Genomic DNA, 18,795 nt, shown 5'->3' with positions numbered 1-18,795 from the left:
CTTGCCATGTCCGATTGGAAAACAAATCTTCACATAATGGTATGTGCAACGCGCAACAACGTCTTCAAATCCGAGTCAAACAAAGAAGCAAATTTAAAAACAAGTAAACAGTTCATCGCGAAGCATCAACATTTCCCTTCTTGACCCCAGCACTTTTGTCCAACCACACAGAGAATAGGCAAATCAGCAACACTATTCCCAATCCAAATCGTAATGCCCTCTCCATTGACAGGGGCCTTCCAATCCTGCACTACAACATCCCAAACGCTAACATCTTTCCGAGTCAGATGCAGTGTAACCGTTTCACTCTCACCAGGCGCAAGCTCCTTTGTCTTCTCAAACTGTCGGAGCTACAAGGCCGGCGTGTCCAGCTCTAGATTAGACGGAAGCTCCACATATAGTTGGGCGACAGCCTTCCCAGTTCCTTCCGCCGCGTGGCTTGCGTCCAAGTGCCCCCACGGATGGTCCCAGGAGCACGTTGACTCCCTTTCCACGAGCCTCTTCGCCGAGCCCAACACCTCGCTCGGACATGAGGTCTTTATTGAATGTTGCACCCACAGTAGTACCAGGTGGGAAGGCAGTATTGTGGTCTGAGTTGCGGATTCTCAGAGGGCTGTCTTGGAGGCACAGGTTAGGAATACCTAGGCGAGGCACACTACCTGTCTGTCCAACGCAGGGTCCCATGAAGAAGCCTGTGCCTGTAGTCAGATTAACTTTCTCAGCCAGTGTCATACTGCTAACGAGATGATGCGCTCTGGAGTATGCTTCACTCCAATCTGGAATCCATCCTCCCGGAGGGGTAGGATAGTAGGGGGGTGATTTATAGCCTTCGATTGGTCTCGTGTGCAGATTAGTAGTAGATTCGGATTCGTCTGGCTCTGGGGAAGCCAGGAGATGTGGAGTCAAAAGACAGACTAGCGCTAGATGTGCCCAAGGAGCCATGGCGATGGAATGGTGATGAACGAAAAAGACAAGAGTTGAGAATATATTGTATTTTGGGCTAGTCAAGAGAATGAGCGTATTGATTTTCCGCAATGAATCTGCAAGATTCTCATTTGACAGAATCCCCGGGGAACAATTAGGAAACAACAGACGGAGGACGATTTCCTAGGAAGAGTAAGCGCGTGCACATGTCGGGGAAAGGGATATTCACGGGATGATTCTTGCTGGATTTGACGATGATCGTCTTGGGATTCCTGTTACTCTTGTATTTGGCAGTGCAGTGAACACTGAGGCCTTGTCATTTTTGACCCAACTGTTCAAGGATCGACTCGTGACTAGTCTACAAGTAAGTTTCTTTGCATAGCCGACACCTATCGGACAAGGAACGGCAATGCTGATAGGCTGCACATATGAATTCGGGGCATAACATAGGTACCGAGTACTAGTGCTATCATTTCCTACACAAATATCAAGGGTTTAACGATTGAACATGCAACCCAACACGTTGCCCCTTTTCTCAAGCGCCTCCCGGAGTTCATTTCGTTAAATAATAGTTGTAGTTCATCGAGATTTCAAATTAAAAGCTTGCACTTGGAAAAGTTGCTTTGTTCGGTTAAATCCATTCTTCTCGCCTGTATTTTAGTCAACCTGAACACGAGGAAAGCTAAACAGGCATATCAAAAGATCTCGAAAGAACGATTGAAAAATACGCAACGTGGCCGCATAAGTGGCTGACTTGTAAACAGCACACGCCACACCCGTTTGGTCGACGTGGAAAGGGGACTTCTCATTTTCATGTATTGCTTTATATATCGACATCTTTAGATCTTGGTATAGCGCAAGTAAGGCTTGACCTCCCGAACTTCACCAAACTTCTTCTTGGCATCCGCAGTACTGACAGAGGGAGGCAGGATAACATCATCACCAACGTTCCAGTCAATCGGGGTAGTTACACCTTTCTTATCCCCGGTCTGCAAGGAGTCGATAACCCGCAGGACCTCAGCGGAGTTTCGGCCCGTGGAGGCGGGGTACATCATGGCCAGGCGAATTTTCTTGCTCGGATCAATAATAAACACGGAGCGAATAGTGAAGACGATTTCCTTCTGCCCGAGGCTATCCTCGTCGATCATATCGTAGAGGAAGGCAATTTTGCGATCAGCATCGGCAATGATTGGGAATTGGACTTCTGTGGAGCCGACTTCATTGATGTCTTTAATCCACTGGTCGTGGGAACCGAGCTCATTGGCACTCTAGAGAGAGGGGCATATCAGCCAAGGCTCTGTAGGAGGAGCTGGAGCTGAAAATGGCGGAGACTCACCAATCCGATCATCTTGACCCCGCGTGCATCGAACTCCTTCTGAAGTCGAGCGAAGGTGCCCAATTCGGTTGTACACACCTAATTACATGTTATTTTGGTGCCTTCATGGAGTGTGTTGGTGATCATTACGGGTGTGAAATCTGCTGGGTGTGAAAAGAGGATGGTCCACTTGTCACCGATGAATTCGTGGAAGTCAATCTCGCCCTGAGTAGTCAGTGCCTTGAAGTTTGGGGCTATCTTTGGTCACAATGTAATCTTGGCAAATGCGATTCTATTGAGACGGTACCGATTGAGCCCAGGCGCAGACGCGGTTGTTCCATGCTGGCCGAGATGCAGCGGCGGAAAGCGGGCGCACGAGGCACCTGTGCAGACCACGAGGGCCATGGAGCAGCTCTGAATGCACGGAACATCTGAGGGCCAATTCTGGAAGCCATGATTGTGAAGAACGAAAGGTCAAAGTTCCTGGATCTCAAAGTTGATTCAGGACTTCAAGAGTCGTGAACCTGTGAACCCGTGTAGGTGGACGTCATCGGATCTGACTAATCAACCACTTTGCCGGTGTCTGGCCTTGGGCCCTGCCCCTACATGCAGCCAAGTGTGTCCAGGCGTTCATGTGCGACAAGGCTTTTTTTCACTAGAATTTGTCGATTTCATCATTCTACTCCGTAGTGTCGAATCATAACATTCTTCTATTTCTCTTCAAGGAATTGGTGTCACTCGACGCACATGCAGGGACCGTGCATAAAACCGGCAGATTTATGCAGCCAAGCAAAATTCTATCAAGGTCCAGATTTAGATCCCATTTATAGGACTTGATTCCACGGATAGGAGAAGTCTGAGACATTCTAAGGTGGGAAATTTGACATCCACTGGTTGAACTGGGATTCTATGATTGGACCAATAAGAGACCCAATCCGAGACCCTTAATATCGCCACTACTAGCCACTGCCCGGGTTGAGAGATAGTTTTAGACATTTAAGTAGCTTCAATGCTTCCTAAAACTGCGAAACTTACTAATTAAAGAGTAGATTGGCGTTCCAAAGGGAAGTCTTGCTATAACCATGCACCTCTACTGATCTACTTGAACGAATAACACAAAAACTTCAGAAAATGAAAGCCAAGCTTTTGTGGGCCCTAGATGGATCCTGCTCAAGAAATACTTTTCCCTCATAAGTCGGCGGATCCCTTTTTGAAATTGTCATCTTCGTTCGAGTTCTCCCTCCCACAAGAGGTTCCCTCACCTTCAGGATGATGGGACGGTTTCACTATCTACTTGGTTTGCTACTATTATTCATCTGTTCATTTCTCTGGATCGCATCTAGTCTGGCAAAACAACCACCAAGCATTGTTCTTACTCATGGCTCGTGCGTCTGCAGCGACGAAAATGTGACAGTCTCGGATGCCGGTATCAAACCCTCAAATCTACCGAAACTTCCCGTTAAAGATGTGATATCAATATCAGAACCCAAAATACCAAGCTACCTCCCAATCACAATTTCCCATGGTCATCACGCACAGTCATCAATCCCATTCAAGCTCTGGCAAAAGGCCGGTTCAAAGAAAATCAACGATGACCGCCAGAGAGACATCCACAGTTGGCTAGAAGTGAACCCACGTCTACGACATGAGATTCTCACAGACGATAGCGCAGACGAGTACGTTCGAGAGCATTTTGCCGACTACCCAGACATCCTGGACCACTATATCTCGCTTCCACTCCCGATCCTAAAAGCGGATCTCCTTCGTCTGTTGATCTTATACGTCGACGGAGGAATTTGGAGCGATCTCGATGTAACATGTCACCGACCAATTTCTACCTGGATTCCGGAACATTACCAGAACAAAACAAATGTTGTTGTCGGTTTGGAATTCGACGGGTCCCAGTTCGCAAGTTGGACCATCATGGCAAAGCCTAAGACAAGCCATATGGTAGCAGTCATCAAATATGTCGTCGATAAATTGAAGGCGACTGCTGCGCAGCACCATGTTACCACTGCTGGACTTAACATGACGATGATCAACGATGTAGTGGACCTCACGGGCCCACAGGCGATGACTGTTGCTATGTTGCAGAACCTGCAAAGAGAAATGGGCGCTCCTGTCGGCCGAGCGAATATAACTGGTGTCAAAGAACCCATCCTATTTCAGGACGTGCTCGTGCTGCCCAATGCAGCCTTTGCCGCTAGACAGGGTGGCTACCCGACGGACAGAGGGCCTTATCTTGTTGAACATCATTACGCTGGCTCTTGGAAGAATATTAATGGCGGTGAGACAAAATCGTGACATATTCGGAACTTTTCGTATTGGCGTTATACCGCACGAAGTATATATGACACGACGAACATAGAAGCATATAAGCTAATCTAATTCTTGCATTCAGCGATTTGACTCTTGGAGAAGTAATCAGTGCTAGGGCAATAGTTGCAGGTAAAGTACCCGCCAGCCATGGCTTTCTAATGCGGACGAACTTGTATTGCAAGAGGAATGAACCAAAACTTGAAATCTCTGATTCGAACTTATCCCGCCGCAAATTTTTGTCTAGTCTGCAGTTTACGTCTTCGACGGGCCACGATCTCAATCGCCAAAAGAAAATCCAAAGCCCAGTGAAATGGGAAGCGAGCATCAAACTTGCTGAATTGTGATATGGTCGCCATCATTCACCATCTCAGCTGTGAAAGTATGGCGTTAAGGGAGAGATGCATGGCTGATTCCTGTTAGGTCATTCAGTGCTCTAGAGTGAATTTCACCTCACCTAGACAGACTGCGGTTCGCGTTCTGCCTAACTTGGAAAGTCTACTTCTACCCCAGGGTGATATAGTCATGGTAGAATATATTGCGACGAAGCCGGTCAAACAAATCCCCAGAATGGACATCTTGAAGCTTCATTATGTGCCTAATCATGTTGAGTCCCCATTCAAGCCACTAGTTTCTCTCGGACTTTCGTCTTGCCGACTACTGAAATTCCCCATCAACCAAACGCTGAAAGGGGGGCATAGGGAGCGTGAGGACTTTGATTGCACAACTAAGAGCATTGTCGCAATGCTGTGTCCAAAGTCATTCCTAGGCGTGATTTTATGTGAACCGGAATGTAGCTGCTTGTAGCGCTTTGATAAAAGCACTTTGACCGCCATCTTGATAAGTCTGGCAGTGGTAATTGAAGAGACCTAGGGTGTTGACTTTGTTTCGAAGGTCACTACCTACATTTACCTGTTCAACTTCCGACTTACTGATACCTCGTTTCATCTTCCACGTCAAGATTTCCATGCTATGTCTCGTCTGTTCCGAGGTGGAACGTCAAAGTCCAACGCTAGTCAAATTCTCCTCAAATTACCTTTTCATCAGTTTCCATGGTCACAAACGCGCCATGCATATCATCTCGATCAAGTTGTACATCATCCGGGGTGCTAGCCGTACTGACTATCCTTACGGTATCGATGAACTATCCTTGAGCTGCCTAGTGAGCATTGAAACCGACACGGGACTTGTTGGACGGGGCGAGGGGACATCCCGATTCTCGATGGCGCGCCGGGGCCGGCAAAAGTTCGTAGTGTGGTGAACACAATTGTTACGTCTATATTGATTGGATTTGACCCTAACATGCGCGTTGTTACCTAGAATGAGCTGCAGGCCCTCGCAAACCCTACTTCTGTTCATCGCGCAGAGGCATACTCGAGGCCAGAAACATTTTCGGTGCATTCAGTGCAATAGATTTCGCGCTTGGGGATATTTCTAGTCAATTCAAAGGCAGACCCATCTGCAAGCTGCTGAGAAATACCATTCGCTCGCGGATAAAGGTCTGTGCGGATATTCGCTTTCTCGGTCGTCAGTGAGACTTTTTTTTTCCACGGACTCAATGTTGGAACCTGCCCCAGCTGCGGTACCAGAGGCGCATCAGTACCTCAACTTGAGGCTTGATGCCCTTCTGGCCGTAATTTATGGAAGACTTGAGCGCGATAAGCAGCTATTCCAGTCGACTTGCCATGCAACTGGCCGACATGCAACCCTTGTCGTTGAGAACACAAGCAGGATATCAGCAGTGGAGCAAATAAGAGCAGTGCCATAATTGAAGGTCTCCCGATGCCTTCCTCGCTGTCAAATTTACCAGAGCGCCCCTTGAACACTACACAAGAGCCCTGGTCCCTGTGGCTTGGGGCCAAAGAGAATGGGATAGGACGAATATTTGCGATGGGATAGCTGGAGTTGATGCTGACACCATCCAGCCGAGTATCAGCATTTGTGGGGGGAGGGCTTACAGTTTTACTTGTGTTAAATCATCTTGCGTCTCGAGCTACGATACATGCCTATGCTGCCGTTCAGTGGAGCCCAAGGGAGGTTTAGCAAGAGCCCAGTCCCTATGAGCCATTGCCACTGCTGTTTCACGATGCTTAGACTATTCAGAATAAGTTACTTGTCCAAAAGATTGATGGTTCGGCGGATATCCACATGTACCCGAAAGGCCGGGCTTGGGAACGGTGATCGACGAGAAAATATTGAGCGGGTTAAAAACCACTTGTTTGAAGGGACTACTTTCCAATCAGAATAGCCCCGGCCCAGTGGCACCTAGAGAAGCCTCAGGGTTGGCAATCATGTTGCTTTGTGACGTCAACCCGATCCGTCAATTCCAAGGTTCATCATGTATGTACCCCACACGGGCCGCGAAGTTTAATTTATTGAATCTAAACTCCACAACAAAACACGATTTAGATACTAAGACGTATACTGTTGTATGACAAGGCCCTTAATTGATAATGTGCTAACGGTTCGTTTGGAGAGGGATGTCTGAAGGCTGCCTTGGATGGGCAGGGGATCATTTGAATGGGTAGTCGTTCAGGAAGGAAGGAACGCGTAGGACTCATCTTTAAAGGTGAACGTTGATCTTGTTTTCTCTCTTCTCTTTCTTCTCTCTCCTCATCTTTGTCATACCGTCTCAATCGATTTTTTCGTTTTTTTCTAATTCAACCACGATGCCTGGTATCAATTCGTTCGTGTTTTTCGTGCTTCTTGTGGCCATGGCCGCATATTGGCACACTGACCTCTTCCAACTCGTTGGAAGCGTCGTTGTTATTTTCACCGTCTCGGTGGCGGGAACTTGCTTTTTCAGCGGGTAAGTTTAGGGAGTTTTATTTCTCACGTGTGCCCTCCGTATGGCCAACACCTAGGGTTATGTCTCATGACACCAAAAGAGTAGCCAATGATGCCTTTCCCAAATACCCATTCAGATACCCATTCAGATACCCATCCAAATACCCATCCAAATACCCATCCAAATACCCATCCAAATACCCATCCAGAAACATTCTGGAAACTAACATAGAGTAGTCCCCGTCTCTGGTTGTTTCGTTTAATCCAATCAGTAGCCGTGTTGGTCTGCGAGCCAACAGAGAAAAACTACCACGCCGAAACCACTGAGGCTGAAAAGAAGCTGAGAGCCTTGGTGGGGGTTTTGGAGCAGCAGCTCCTTGGCACGGAGGCACAAGTTCGTGATTCCGAGATAGCCCGGGAGATCGAAAAGAAACGTCATGAAAAGGAGGTCCGCTACCTGGATTCTCGACTGACGAATGTCTCCCGGGGCATCAAGGAATCCCTGCTTGCGAAGGATCGGGTCATCGTCGAGTGTCGCCAGTGGCGGCGCAAGTTCGAGGACCTGGAATACCTCCAGCAGCAGGCCCAGGAAAATCCCGTTCACGGGATGAAGGGACGTCCTCGTTGGGACCCTGCCAAAAATTACGGAGTTGGGAAGGGAGGACGTGGTCGGCCGGCAAAAAAATTCACTGCCATTGCGCAGGTGGCGATCGTCAATGCGGCGTGGGAGTCGAAGCTGGTCAAGTTCGAGAGCGAGGCTCGAGGCTATGTGGCCCGCACGGACGACCAGATTCGGTCTCTTCACGACGCCGCCACCGCGCTCAGCAATGAGAACGCATGCCTCCAGCAGCAAATTCAGGTGACTCCCGACATCTCCCACGAGCTGGTCCAGCAGCAAGTGAGGGATGCGGTGATGAGCACAATGCTTTACGCTGAACAGCAACACGCGGAGCGTGTTGAGCTGCTAAAACAGACATACGAAAATGAGATACTGGCAGCCAAGGCCGAATACGAGAGGAAAATGGTGGCGGCAATCAAGGCAAAGGAGGCCGCATTCGTTCAGCAGCGTAAGGTAGCCGAGAAAGTGGCTACGGCTACTGCCCAAGCGTCTTTAGGGGACGAATTGGCTACCAAGGAAACGCAGCTGGACGAGCTGCGAGCCTCCAATGGTCAGATTGCCAGTGACCTACTGGTCAAGGATGAGGAGATAAAAAAGCTCTACAATGAGCTAGGGGAGGAAACGGCCAAGCTCATCAGGCTTGGGCAGGAGAACGACGATTACAATCAGACCGGCAAGAGACTGCGAGATGAGAATGAGAACTTGAAATCCGAGAAGAAGACTCTTGCGGAGAAAAATCAAACTCTTGCGGAGAAAAACCAAACTCTTGCGGAGAAGAACCAAACTCTTGCGGAGAAAAACCAAACTCTTGCAGGGGACAATGAAACTCTTGCACAGGAAAATCAAACTCTGGCGGAGGAAAATCAAGCTCTTTCGAACCAAAATCAAACTCTTGCTGAGGAATATGAGGACCTTGAAGAGGATGTGGAAGGACTGGATGCTGCATGTCGCGATCTTGCAGGAGACGCTGAGAGGTGGTATGCGAGATCCGAGTGTTGGAAGGGCAAGACGCGCGAACTCGGCCAAGAACTGGCAGATTTACGGACCGCAGATATCAACCAGGCGATCGGAGGCATGGGGCTTGGTGCTTAATAAGCGTCCCGGCCTCCCGACTTCCAATCTACGCCATCCTGCAGCTTGCTCACTCTGTCGTCCTCCTTCCAGCACTTCCTAGGTCATTCTCACCATTCCAAGGTCCTGTTCCCCCTCGTTTCTTCCTTGTTGTCTTCATCTACCACCCTCCTACTCCTCTTCCTTCCATCTGCCCTATCCCTATCTGCCCAGTTTACCCATTCCATCTCCCCGCGATAGACGTCCATTACATCACAGCATGCCCCGTTAGTCACCCACGCTCCTCTTATGAATTCTTCGCCATACCGTTCATTTGCCGCTCGGCCATTGATGCTGAGTCTGGCCAAGTTTCTTCTCATTGCCCTATCGCAATTTCCTTTGACCACTGCTGCGCCAATTCTCTCGCCTGTTTTTCTATCATCCCGCGACACAGAACCCCTCAAGGAACCGAGCGATCCGAGTTTATGGCTTTATTTGGGATTTTCGGCTGCTCTTGTGTTGAGTGGTGGAGCATTTGCGGGCCTTACAATTGCCTTAATGGGACAGGTCAGCTATTTCCAAGACAGCTAAAAATTCCCCGATGAACCAGGCTGACGTCTTGATTGCTTCGTACAGGATGAAGTTTATCTCCAGGTCATTAAGACATCAGGTGAAGGGCACGAAAGGAAAAATGCCGCCAGTGTTCTCAATCTCTTGAACCACGGAAAACACTGGGTTCTTGTCACGCTCCTCCTCAGCAATGTGATCACAAACGAAACCTTACCCATTGTTCTTGACCGAACCCTCGGTGGTGGTTGGCCGGCGGTTCTAGGAAGTACTGCTCTGATTGTCATCTTTGGTGAAATTGTTCCACAGTCCATTTGCGTTCGTTACGGTCTTCCCATCGGTGCCTGGATGGCACCTTGCGTCTTGGTCTTGATGTATATCATGTCTCCAGTCGCTTGGCCAATCGCAAAATTGCTAGACAGGCTTCTTGGAGAGGACCATGGTACCATCTACAAAAAGGCCGGATTGAAAACACTCGTCACTCTCCACAAAACCTTGGGTGAAGCCGGAGAGCAATTGAACTCCGATGAAGTGACCATTATCAGTGCAGTTCTCGACCTCAAAGAGAAGTCAGTAGGCAGCATCATGACGCCAATGGACGATGTCTTCACAATGTCTGCCGATACTGTCTTGGACGAACGCACGATGGACCATATTCTTTCCCAAGGATATTCCCGCATTCCCATCCACGCCCCTGAGAATCCGATGAATTTTGTTGGCATGCTCCTTGTCAAGATGCTTATTACATACGACCCAGAAGATTGCAAACGGGTCCGTGATTTTGCCTTGGCCACACTTCCTGAAACGCGCCCTGAAACCAGCTGTTTGGATATTGTGAATTTCTTCCAAGAGGGCAAGTCACACATGGTTCTTGTCTCTGAATATCCCAGTGAGGATCGTGGCGCTCTTGGAGTCGTCACCCTGGAAGATGTCATTGAAGAACTGATTGGAGAAGAAATCATTGACGAATCTGACGTCTTTATTGATGTCCACAAAGCCATCCGACGAATGACACCTGCACCTAAGTCTCGTGTCGCTAAAGGCAGGATCGTCGAGGAGCCTCCTTTGAACACCTCTGTTGTCGCCGATGGCGACTTGATTGACGAAAATTCCACGCAACCTTCATCTCTCCCTAAGCCTTCCGACTTGATTCGACGCCGCAGTTCTGTGGAAGCACCCCTTCCACGCTTTCAACTTCGTAAAGCCAATGCCGATATCCATCCAGATTCAGCAAGTGAAGTAGTCACACAAGTTGGCACCACAGATGAGATTCGAGAACACTTGAAACATCTTGGTCCCTCCAACCTGGCCAGCAGGCCACGCCAAACCCGTTACCATGCCGTTAAAATAAAGCGCAACAGCACCTCTCCATCCCGTTCCGGACAAACCGACTTTGAGTCCGGACATAGCACCTCCGACTCCCAAAAGCTTATCCCTTCTTCTACCGGATACCAAGGTGGCATAGGCGCAGGCTTGCTCAACACCACTGGAACAGACGCCAAAGATGGTGCGTATGCTCTCAAAATTGGCTACGGCACCATGGCTTCACAGGACAGCGTGAGCAAAGGCACTGGTGCTCAGCAATACAAAGACCTTCCTCAAGTCTCCATTCCAGAGGCTGTCCGTGAGGAGCACGAAGACCAACCGTGTTCTGGGTCGACGCGGAAGGCTAGTAGTGGTGCTTTACGTGACGACTCCGAAAACCAACCGCGTTCTGGGTCGACGCGGAAGGCTAGTAGTGACGAAGGCAGTATCAAATCATCAGGTGCACCAGGCTTGATTTACCACCACCGCGGACCGGCGCGCAGTGGTAGCATCACAGAACAGGTCGTGGATGTCAATGGTATTCGCAAAGTTGTCCTTCATGCAAATTGCACGAGCTCTTCAGATGGTGAAATCCATCCATCAGGCCATCATCGCCATCCTGACGACCACCTTATCAACGTTTCAGTCCTTGATACCGACGACACAAAATCGGAAACCCCCGACAGTGGCCGGGCAAAATCAAAAAAGAAGCGCCGCCGAAAGAAGCATGGCAAAATTTCGAAGTCTGATGGCGGTCCCTCGGAGAACCAGCCTTTACTTCGATAGGCCATTACTCGGATGAGCCGTTACTCCAATGAACCATTCTTCTGATATGCCATCAGTTTTGTCAATTAAACCATTGAAACTGAATTTCTTGTACCAAAACTATGCCCATATCCATGAGATGTAGAAGTGCCCCGAAGCCGTCCAAGGATAGTTGCACGGCTTTTTAACCGTGCATGCTAACTGAGAGGCCAGAAATATCTTAGTCCCCTGTGGAACCTTTTTTTGCTGTAGGGGTTCTTGAGACGTAGATTTCGGTCCTAGATTTTGTAGAAAGCATGAGTTTATTTAAAATGCGACGTTGGCGGAGAGGTCGACTCGAAATGAATCCAACATGCAGCCGGCTACATCTACAATTATTGCATGAGCATGACTCGCGAGACACAAGTTGGGCATTTTTTGTTTGGATTTGCTCTGACTAGATACATGAAAGATTTTCCAAAAGACTCCCCCATAAAACATGATGAGATGACGACACACTGACGACAGCTGTAACAAAAGGTATGTGCAACATGTAATCGCTATCCGTACAGACGTCCCTCCATTAAGTTGTCCAATGTTCGGTGAGGCCTCGTTAAAACCGACCGGGTTGAAAAACTCATTTGAGAAAATGGCCCAGCTCGGAAAGAGTACCTCACTTGGTTGTTTCGTTGCTGAATCGAAGGGCTTGTAGAAGCCCAAAGGTTGCCAAAGGTCGAGCAGTCTCACGGCACGGGAGTAACAGACGCGCAGTTGAAGAACTGCGGTGGTTGTCGATGTGTTGTGGTGTTGGCGAATGTTTCGCTGGTGACATCGAAAAGACGATGTCTTGATTGAAAACCGGTCGATCAATGTGATTTCCCGTTGATGCTGTGGTGAAGCGATCATTGCAGAAGGGGATCCTGGGGAGGAAGTTAGTTTTGAAATAAAAGCAAAAGCACAGGTGGAACATACGCGGAAGTGCTTCTGGTGATTGTTGGCTCTTTGGACACGGGCAACGTAACGGTTCTCTTGACGGAGGGCCCGAGTTCTCTCGCGGCGCTCAGCAGTAAGGGCAGCTTCCTTCTGTTCTGCTGTGACACCAATCATACCCATGCCGCCGTTGGCACGAGTGATAAGGGCACGGTGATGGCTGGGGCGGCCGCGGGGCGGTTCCTCCTCGATTTCTCCATTGGCAATGGCAAGCTGGCGGGCAGCTCGTTCGGCGGCTGTGGGGTATTTGAGAAGGTTTTGCTTGTAATATTTGGCAAGCGAGCGATGACCGACACTCCTTCCAGATGGAAGGTGGAGCTCATAGTCTGCCTCGTAGGCGCCTGATGCATTTCGGTATGAGTCAAGATCGTCCTCGTCGACAGAGGATGCGGAACTGTCGGTTTCCCAACCTTGGTCCTCTCCATCTCCGTTCACTTTGACGCCACCGCTCTCGGCAGTGGACTCGTCTTCATCTTCGGAGTAGGTGCTCCGGAAGTCGTAATATTGGCCAATTTCAACTTGCTCTTCTTCGGATTCGAAGGCAATCATGCAGTGACTCTTGTCGCGCATGTGGGTCTGGATGGCTTGTGCGTCGTTTTTGATGGCATGACAGTAAAGGCATTCGAAGTTCTCGGTGATTTTCCGGTAGAGATAGTTCACGAGGCCATCGAGATCCGCCAAATATTTTTGCTCGGGGATGAACATGCCGTGGTCGATGCGCATGTGGTCCACGTTGGTGTGGATATCGGCTGATTCGATTTTGCAGAAGAGACAGCGAGTCGCCAAAAATCCGTCTTTTTTGATATCAGATTCCATATCCTCGTCTTCTTCTTCATCAATGGTGGCAGTCTTGAGGCCCTCGGTGACTTTGCTGACGTCATTGTCGGACTTGGTCACGGGTTCGCCGAGAGAGAAAGCGGAACTCTGGACGGAGGCAGCATCGCCATCCTTACGTAGGCTGGCCGCACGTTGCTTGTGTTTTGAGCTTTTGATGTGGTTTTGATACGAGTTTTCGCTGTAGAATGCCTTGTTGCAAGTATGGCAAGTCTTCTCATATGAAGCCTTTGCGGCGGCCTCGTTGGATGTAGCTTTGGCGGCAAGAACTTTTTCGTTGAAAGTTTCGAGAGTGACGGGTGGTAGAGAAGCGATGCGACGCTTCATGTTATATAAACTAGGGCAAATCAACCTCTGAAGTCGCAACAAGGATAGAGAACCAATGATGGATTAAAAATTTTTTTTCAAGACTTACTGCCAATCTTTGCGCATGTGATCCCTCTGCGCATCGCTGCGTTGGAAGGCAACGAGACAGGTGTTGCAAGTGTATTGCAGCGAGGCTGCGTCTTGGTTGATCGACGACATACCGGTGGTTTTTCGAGAATCGTTGGTGGTTGAAAGGGCGGGATTTCCCTGTGGTTTGTGGGATGAATATTTGTTGTAGGCGGGGTACATGTGAAGGCTCTGCCTTCGGTCGAATTCGATGGTTTTTTTGATGAACTAAATGCAGATTGATGATCAAAGTGTATGAAAGTGATGAGACCCAGATGGATGTAAGAGAGAAGAATTCTTGAAAGGGAATGATCCTGCGAGTGAGTCTTTATGCACTCGATAGACCGTCATCCAGGGTTGATCTGCCTTCGAAATTATGTTTCTTATCGAGCGACTAAGCCCGTCTGAAACGCTACTAATCCTATTCCAGTAAGCGTGATGTTCATAGACATCTTAGTCATCTCCGAAAAGGTCAACCGGCTGAGTAACCCAAGGTCCGCCGGACTATTTGACTTCCGACAACTCCGAGCCCAAGAGTGGATATGATTTGCCTGAGGCATCGTCATCTTACTACGTTGTCAATGACAGCCTCTTGGTCGCACATGTTCAACGCGTGGAGACGAGCGAACAACTAGCGCTCATCTTCGCATATAGCTATTTCAGACCCTCAGACATGCTACTCTGCTAAAAAATGACAAGGCTCCGCGGAGGTTCCATCGAAGACCTCGACATTGCGCAACCCCCCGGTCACAGGCGAACTCACAGCTATCGGTCAAAGCTCCCACCAAACGCATCGGATGCGCTCATACAGAACACTATCGAGGTGTCTGATCCCTCAAGAGTGTTACCACGGTATCGCGATGATCGAAGGAGAAAATTCAACGGCTTAGTGCGCAGGCGAGTGGAACTCCGAATGCTGAGCCTTGACCTCCTAACTCCGCATGACACTAATTGGTTTGGATGGATAGGTACAAAGCTCAATTGCTTCACGGCTGCGATGATCCCGGATGTCGAACCTCTACATGTGCTAGTCATCGTCGAAGACTCAGTGAAGGACCATATCGTCGATACACGGAGCTCAGTGCGAGGACCCTGGCATGCTATCTCGCTAGCCTAGACGACCCGGAGACAGGTTTATGTTTGAACGTGCCTAAGCCTCCGCCGCAGTTGACAGCAGAAGATTACCATCGGATTTCCCTGCGCCGAACCCGCACACTTGAAGCACAGACGGCGGCGGCTAGCAGGTCGTTAAAACCGGATCGCTACGATGAAGATCACCCGGCCCGTGACGCGTCCAGTTCTTCACAAGATAGATCGGCTGTGTCAGAAATTACAGATGGGGATTCTTCGCCACAAATCCGTACCGGCGGTAGCTATATTCGAAATCTTGACCATACGGCGGAGCAACAACTAAAAGACCCCAAATCTTTTACACAGAACCTCTTCGATACAATCTCGCTCCGCATGGTCGAATGGCTTCCCCTTCGCCGTGCTCCTGACACATTGGAGCCATCTTCAAAATCACCTGCACCGGGAGCCACAAACCATTCATCCATTGATGAGAAGCACCACTACCATACCGACAAAGTTTCGGGCAGAGATATCAAAACTACGGGCAGTTCCATGGTTTCAACCCGGCCTGACTCTCAACCTCGTACCCCTTCATCGCGAACATCGGCATCTCAACCCCCCGCGGTCGAGCTCAAGTTTCAGAACCAGCATGTCAAACGACTATCAGTCTCCGAGGTTGATCATTGGCGCCAGAGTCCGCGTTCAAGCCTTGACGACAAAAGGAGACCAGAATTCAACAAGAAGCTCCCGGTGGCTTCTTCTGATGAATTTGTTAGCTTACCCTCCCCACCAGCATTAAAGCACCGTCCGCAAAAGCACCGCGGAAGAATTGGAGAAGTCGATTCGGTTCCCCCGAAGGAACACCGCAAAAGCAAAAGACGTGTCTCCTGGGATAGCCAGAAGCTGCTAGACGAGGTATCTCCTATCAATAGCACGAGAAGCACGGAGCCCATGCCTCCTGCTCGCCCTCTCCCCCCTTCTGTTGCCCAATCTCCCAGCGAGCGCAAGCCAACGCAACCCCCCATCGAAACTCACACAGACACACTTCCGCTGGCTCAGACAGTCACTCATCTTACCCCTGAAATCATCGATGGCCTGTCACAGATCATGGTTGAATCTGCGGAAGATGCTTATTGCTGGGAGGAAGAACTTGATCGTATGCAGTGCACCGGCAGCTTTGAGCAGCCGGATTGGCGTTTTGCAACTCTTCGTCAGCGTGAAGCATTTCCGTTCGTTGCTCAAAGTGCATTCTTTGTGTTCAGCAACCCCAGTCAAATTTTGCGCTCCTTTAGTAGCGAGTCAACGGATACGATCGGGACTACTTTCAAACGCCTCGATGTTGCCAGTCTGCGCTTATCACTGCAACGCCTGTTTAGGATTTGCCCCTGGGATATTGCACTACACAGCCTGTGGAGCTCTCTGGACAAGCTATTTGTTCCCCCGCGGGGATTTACCTCATCTGGACGGCCGTCCCGCCGATCCTCTCGCAGTTCGACAATGACAGGACCTGCAGTCCTTCCGGTCGTTCCCCGGCGAGTGTCGGAATCTACAAGTGAAGAATATTTGTCGGATCCTGATGCCGCCTACATTGCCACGATTGCCTTGTTCACTTTGGTCAGCTTTTTGCCTACCATTGACTTGGGAACTTGGAAATTGGTGATTCGGATGCGTGCCGCTGGGTCTGTAGCTTCACTGTCGGACATGCGTAGGCTACCTTCGAAGAATGCTCAGCAAGCAATCGAGGTGACGGACAGATTCGAGCACGAATTAGGTCTCCGCCTTATTAATCGCCTCGTGCGGGCTCTTACTGCACGACTGGCATACCATGAAATCTCCAAAGCCCGCCAAGTGTACAGCTTAGACGTACCACAACAACGAAGACTCAGTGTGCTGGACCGCGTGATTGACTATCTGAGTGAATACCACACCTATCATACTGCTGGCAGCGATGAGCCTGCTGATTCCATCAGCCCAGCTTCACTCATTGTTGAGTGGCTTAGAACTCTTTTCTTGCGCGAATGGGATGGCAACCCCGAGATGGCTCGTAGCAGCCCAGCCGGCGGTGCCATTCAGATCTTAGCCTCGATGTACAAGGAACGAACCAGGTTAGGTCTTTTACCCGAAGACTTCCACACTCCTCTTCTCACGGAGCGGCTGGACCCATTGGATATGCCCGTGGGGTGGGTTGGAGGTCACCCAAACAACCGAACCATGCATCTGCTGTCATATTCTTTCCTTTTCCCTCCGTCTTCTCTCGTGATCTACTTTCGTGCTTTGAACTATTCTGCTATGACCAAGTCCTATGAGGCTGCTATGACCACCACGAGACATGTCACTCAGACTGCCTTCGGTGCTATTCAAATTTCCGATGATCCTCGACTCCTCACCCGCATGAAAACCTCCATGTCCACTTACCTTGTTCTTGTTATCCGCCGAGACAACATTCTTTCCGATGCCTTGAGCCAATTATGGCGGCGGGAAAAGCGAGAACTGATGCGACCTTTGAAGGTGCAGATGGGTATGGATGAAGGAGAAGAAGGACTTGACCATGGTGGTGTTCAACAAGAGTTCTTCCGTTTGCTAATGGGTCAAGCTTTTGACCCGTCCTATGGCATGTTCACAGTTGATACTCCACACCGGATGTCTTGGTTCCAACCGTGCTCACTGGAACCTCTCTACAAGTTCGAACTTATCGGTCTTTTGATGTCTATTGCAATTTACAACGGCCTGACCCTTCCTGTGAATCTTCCTACTGCTTTCTACCGCAAAATGCTGGGCCTGAAGGTAAAGCATCTGGACCACATTCGGGATGGATGGCCGGAGCTTAGCCAAGGGCTCGACACATTAGTGGCATGGAAAGATGGTGATGTCGGCGATGTTTTCACACGAACCTACGAGTTCAGTTTCGAAACCTTTGGAAGTATAGAGACGGTCGATATGCAAAAGGTTGATCGTGATGCGGCGTGGCCTCTCACCAGCCAAGTCAGAATCACTGCGCCGGCTCCTATCGCGGGCTCCAGCGCCTGGATGGATGTACCTGCTTATTGTAACCCTGAGGTATTGAGATCACCAACCCTCGCTGCAGTCAAGGGGGCTAGCAATTTCACATCCTGCGAGCCTGCCTCAGACACGGCCGTCAAGTTAGTGTCTGAGTTCACACCACTTCAATCCTCTGTACTTCCGGCTGAAGAAGCCGCTCTTGTGACCAATACAAACCGACACCAGTATGTCAAGGATTACATCTTCTGGCTCACAGACAAGTCTATTCGACCCCAGTTTGAAGCCTTCCAGAGGGGGTTCAACACGTGCCTAGACCGATCAGCTCTATCCATATTCTCCCCGGAAGCGCTGAAAACCGTGGTAGAAGGAATTCAATCAATTGACGTAGAAGAGCTCGAGAACCATGCCCGGTATGAGGGCGGATTTGGCCCTGATCATCGTGTCATTCGTGATTTCTGGGATATTATCCAAGAATACCCCAATGAGAAGAGGGCCCAGTTACTCGAATTCGTTACTGCTAGTGACCGAGTACCCGTCAACGGGATCTCAAGCCTAATGTTTGTGATTCAGAAAAATGGCGTTGGAGATTTGGTAAGTTCTGCAAATTTCTGTAACCTACATGAATGGGGTTGTCATACTGATTGTTCTTCTAGCGTCTTCCTACTAGCTTGACGTGCTTCGGACGTTTGCTTTTGCCAGAGTACTCGTCAAGGGAGGCTTTGGCGACAAAGCTTGACAAGGCTCTCGAAAACGCCCAAGGATTCGGCGTTGCATAAAAGGTTGTTCATTTCAATGCGTATACATACCCATTTGTTCTATATGTCATCGATATGGTGTTGGC

At 49.5% G+C, this 18,795-nt stretch overlaps 6 protein-coding genes across 6 annotated transcripts; 3 read left to right on the top strand and 3 right to left on the bottom strand.

The window, feature by feature from the left end:
- Nucleotides 1-378: 378 nt before the first annotated feature.
- Nucleotides 379-942, bottom strand: Pdw03_3482 (Glycoside hydrolase family 3; the record flags this gene model as incomplete). Its single annotated transcript, XM_014676656.2, has 1 exon — nucleotides 379-942. The coding sequence occupies one exon, from the start codon at nucleotides 940-942 to the stop codon at nucleotides 379-381; it is 564 nt and encodes a 187-aa protein (XP_014532142.2).
- An 821-nt stretch (nucleotides 943-1,763) lies between these two features.
- Nucleotides 1,764-2,694, bottom strand: Pdw03_3481 (Peroxiredoxin-6; the record flags this gene model as incomplete). The annotated part of the gene is made up of 4 exons (XM_014676657.1): nucleotides 1,764-2,192; nucleotides 2,261-2,338; nucleotides 2,390-2,493; nucleotides 2,547-2,694. The coding sequence occupies 4 exons, from the start codon at nucleotides 2,692-2,694 to the stop codon at nucleotides 1,764-1,766; spliced, it is 759 nt and encodes a 252-aa protein (XP_014532143.1).
- An 814-nt stretch (nucleotides 2,695-3,508) lies between these two features.
- Nucleotides 3,509-4,543, top strand: Pdw03_3480 (Glycosyltransferase, DXD sugar-binding region; the record flags this gene model as incomplete). The annotated part of the gene is made up of 1 exon (XM_014676658.1): nucleotides 3,509-4,543. The coding sequence occupies one exon, from the start codon at nucleotides 3,509-3,511 to the stop codon at nucleotides 4,541-4,543; it is 1,035 nt and encodes a 344-aa protein (XP_014532144.1).
- Nucleotides 4,544-7,224: 2,681 nt separating this feature from the next.
- On the top strand, nucleotides 7,225-11,669 carry Pdw03_3479 (Gliding motility-associated protein GldE; the record flags this gene model as incomplete). Its single annotated transcript, XM_014676660.2, has 5 exons — nucleotides 7,225-7,364; nucleotides 7,580-8,938; nucleotides 9,058-9,298; nucleotides 9,381-9,578; nucleotides 9,648-11,669. The coding sequence occupies 5 exons, from the start codon at nucleotides 7,225-7,227 to the stop codon at nucleotides 11,667-11,669; spliced, it is 3,960 nt and encodes a 1,319-aa protein (XP_014532146.2).
- An 860-nt stretch (nucleotides 11,670-12,529) lies between these two features.
- Nucleotides 12,530-13,976, bottom strand: Pdw03_3478 (Zinc finger, U1-type; the record flags this gene model as incomplete). Its single annotated transcript, XM_066100502.1, has 4 exons — nucleotides 12,530-12,547; nucleotides 12,600-12,958; nucleotides 13,028-13,788; nucleotides 13,867-13,976. The coding sequence occupies 4 exons, from the start codon at nucleotides 13,974-13,976 to the stop codon at nucleotides 12,530-12,532; spliced, it is 1,248 nt and encodes a 415-aa protein (XP_065955902.1).
- Nucleotides 13,977-14,574: 598 nt separating this feature from the next.
- On the top strand, nucleotides 14,575-18,730 carry Pdw03_3477 (HECT; the record flags this gene model as incomplete). The annotated part of the gene is made up of 3 exons (XM_066100501.1): nucleotides 14,575-14,780; nucleotides 14,852-18,545; nucleotides 18,608-18,730. 3 exons carry the CDS (start codon nucleotides 14,575-14,577, stop codon nucleotides 18,728-18,730), a joined length of 4,023 nt encoding a protein of 1,340 aa, XP_065955901.1.
- Nucleotides 18,731-18,795: the final 65 nt, after the last annotated feature.

This window comes from Penicillium digitatum, chromosome 1 (genome assembly GCF_016767815.1).
Source record: "Penicillium digitatum chromosome 1, complete sequence".
Lineage (NCBI taxonomy): Eukaryota > Fungi > Ascomycota > Eurotiomycetes > Eurotiales > Aspergillaceae > Penicillium > Penicillium digitatum.
Note: the sequence above shows the minus strand (reverse complement) of the source record. Positions and strands in the feature narration are given on the sequence as shown.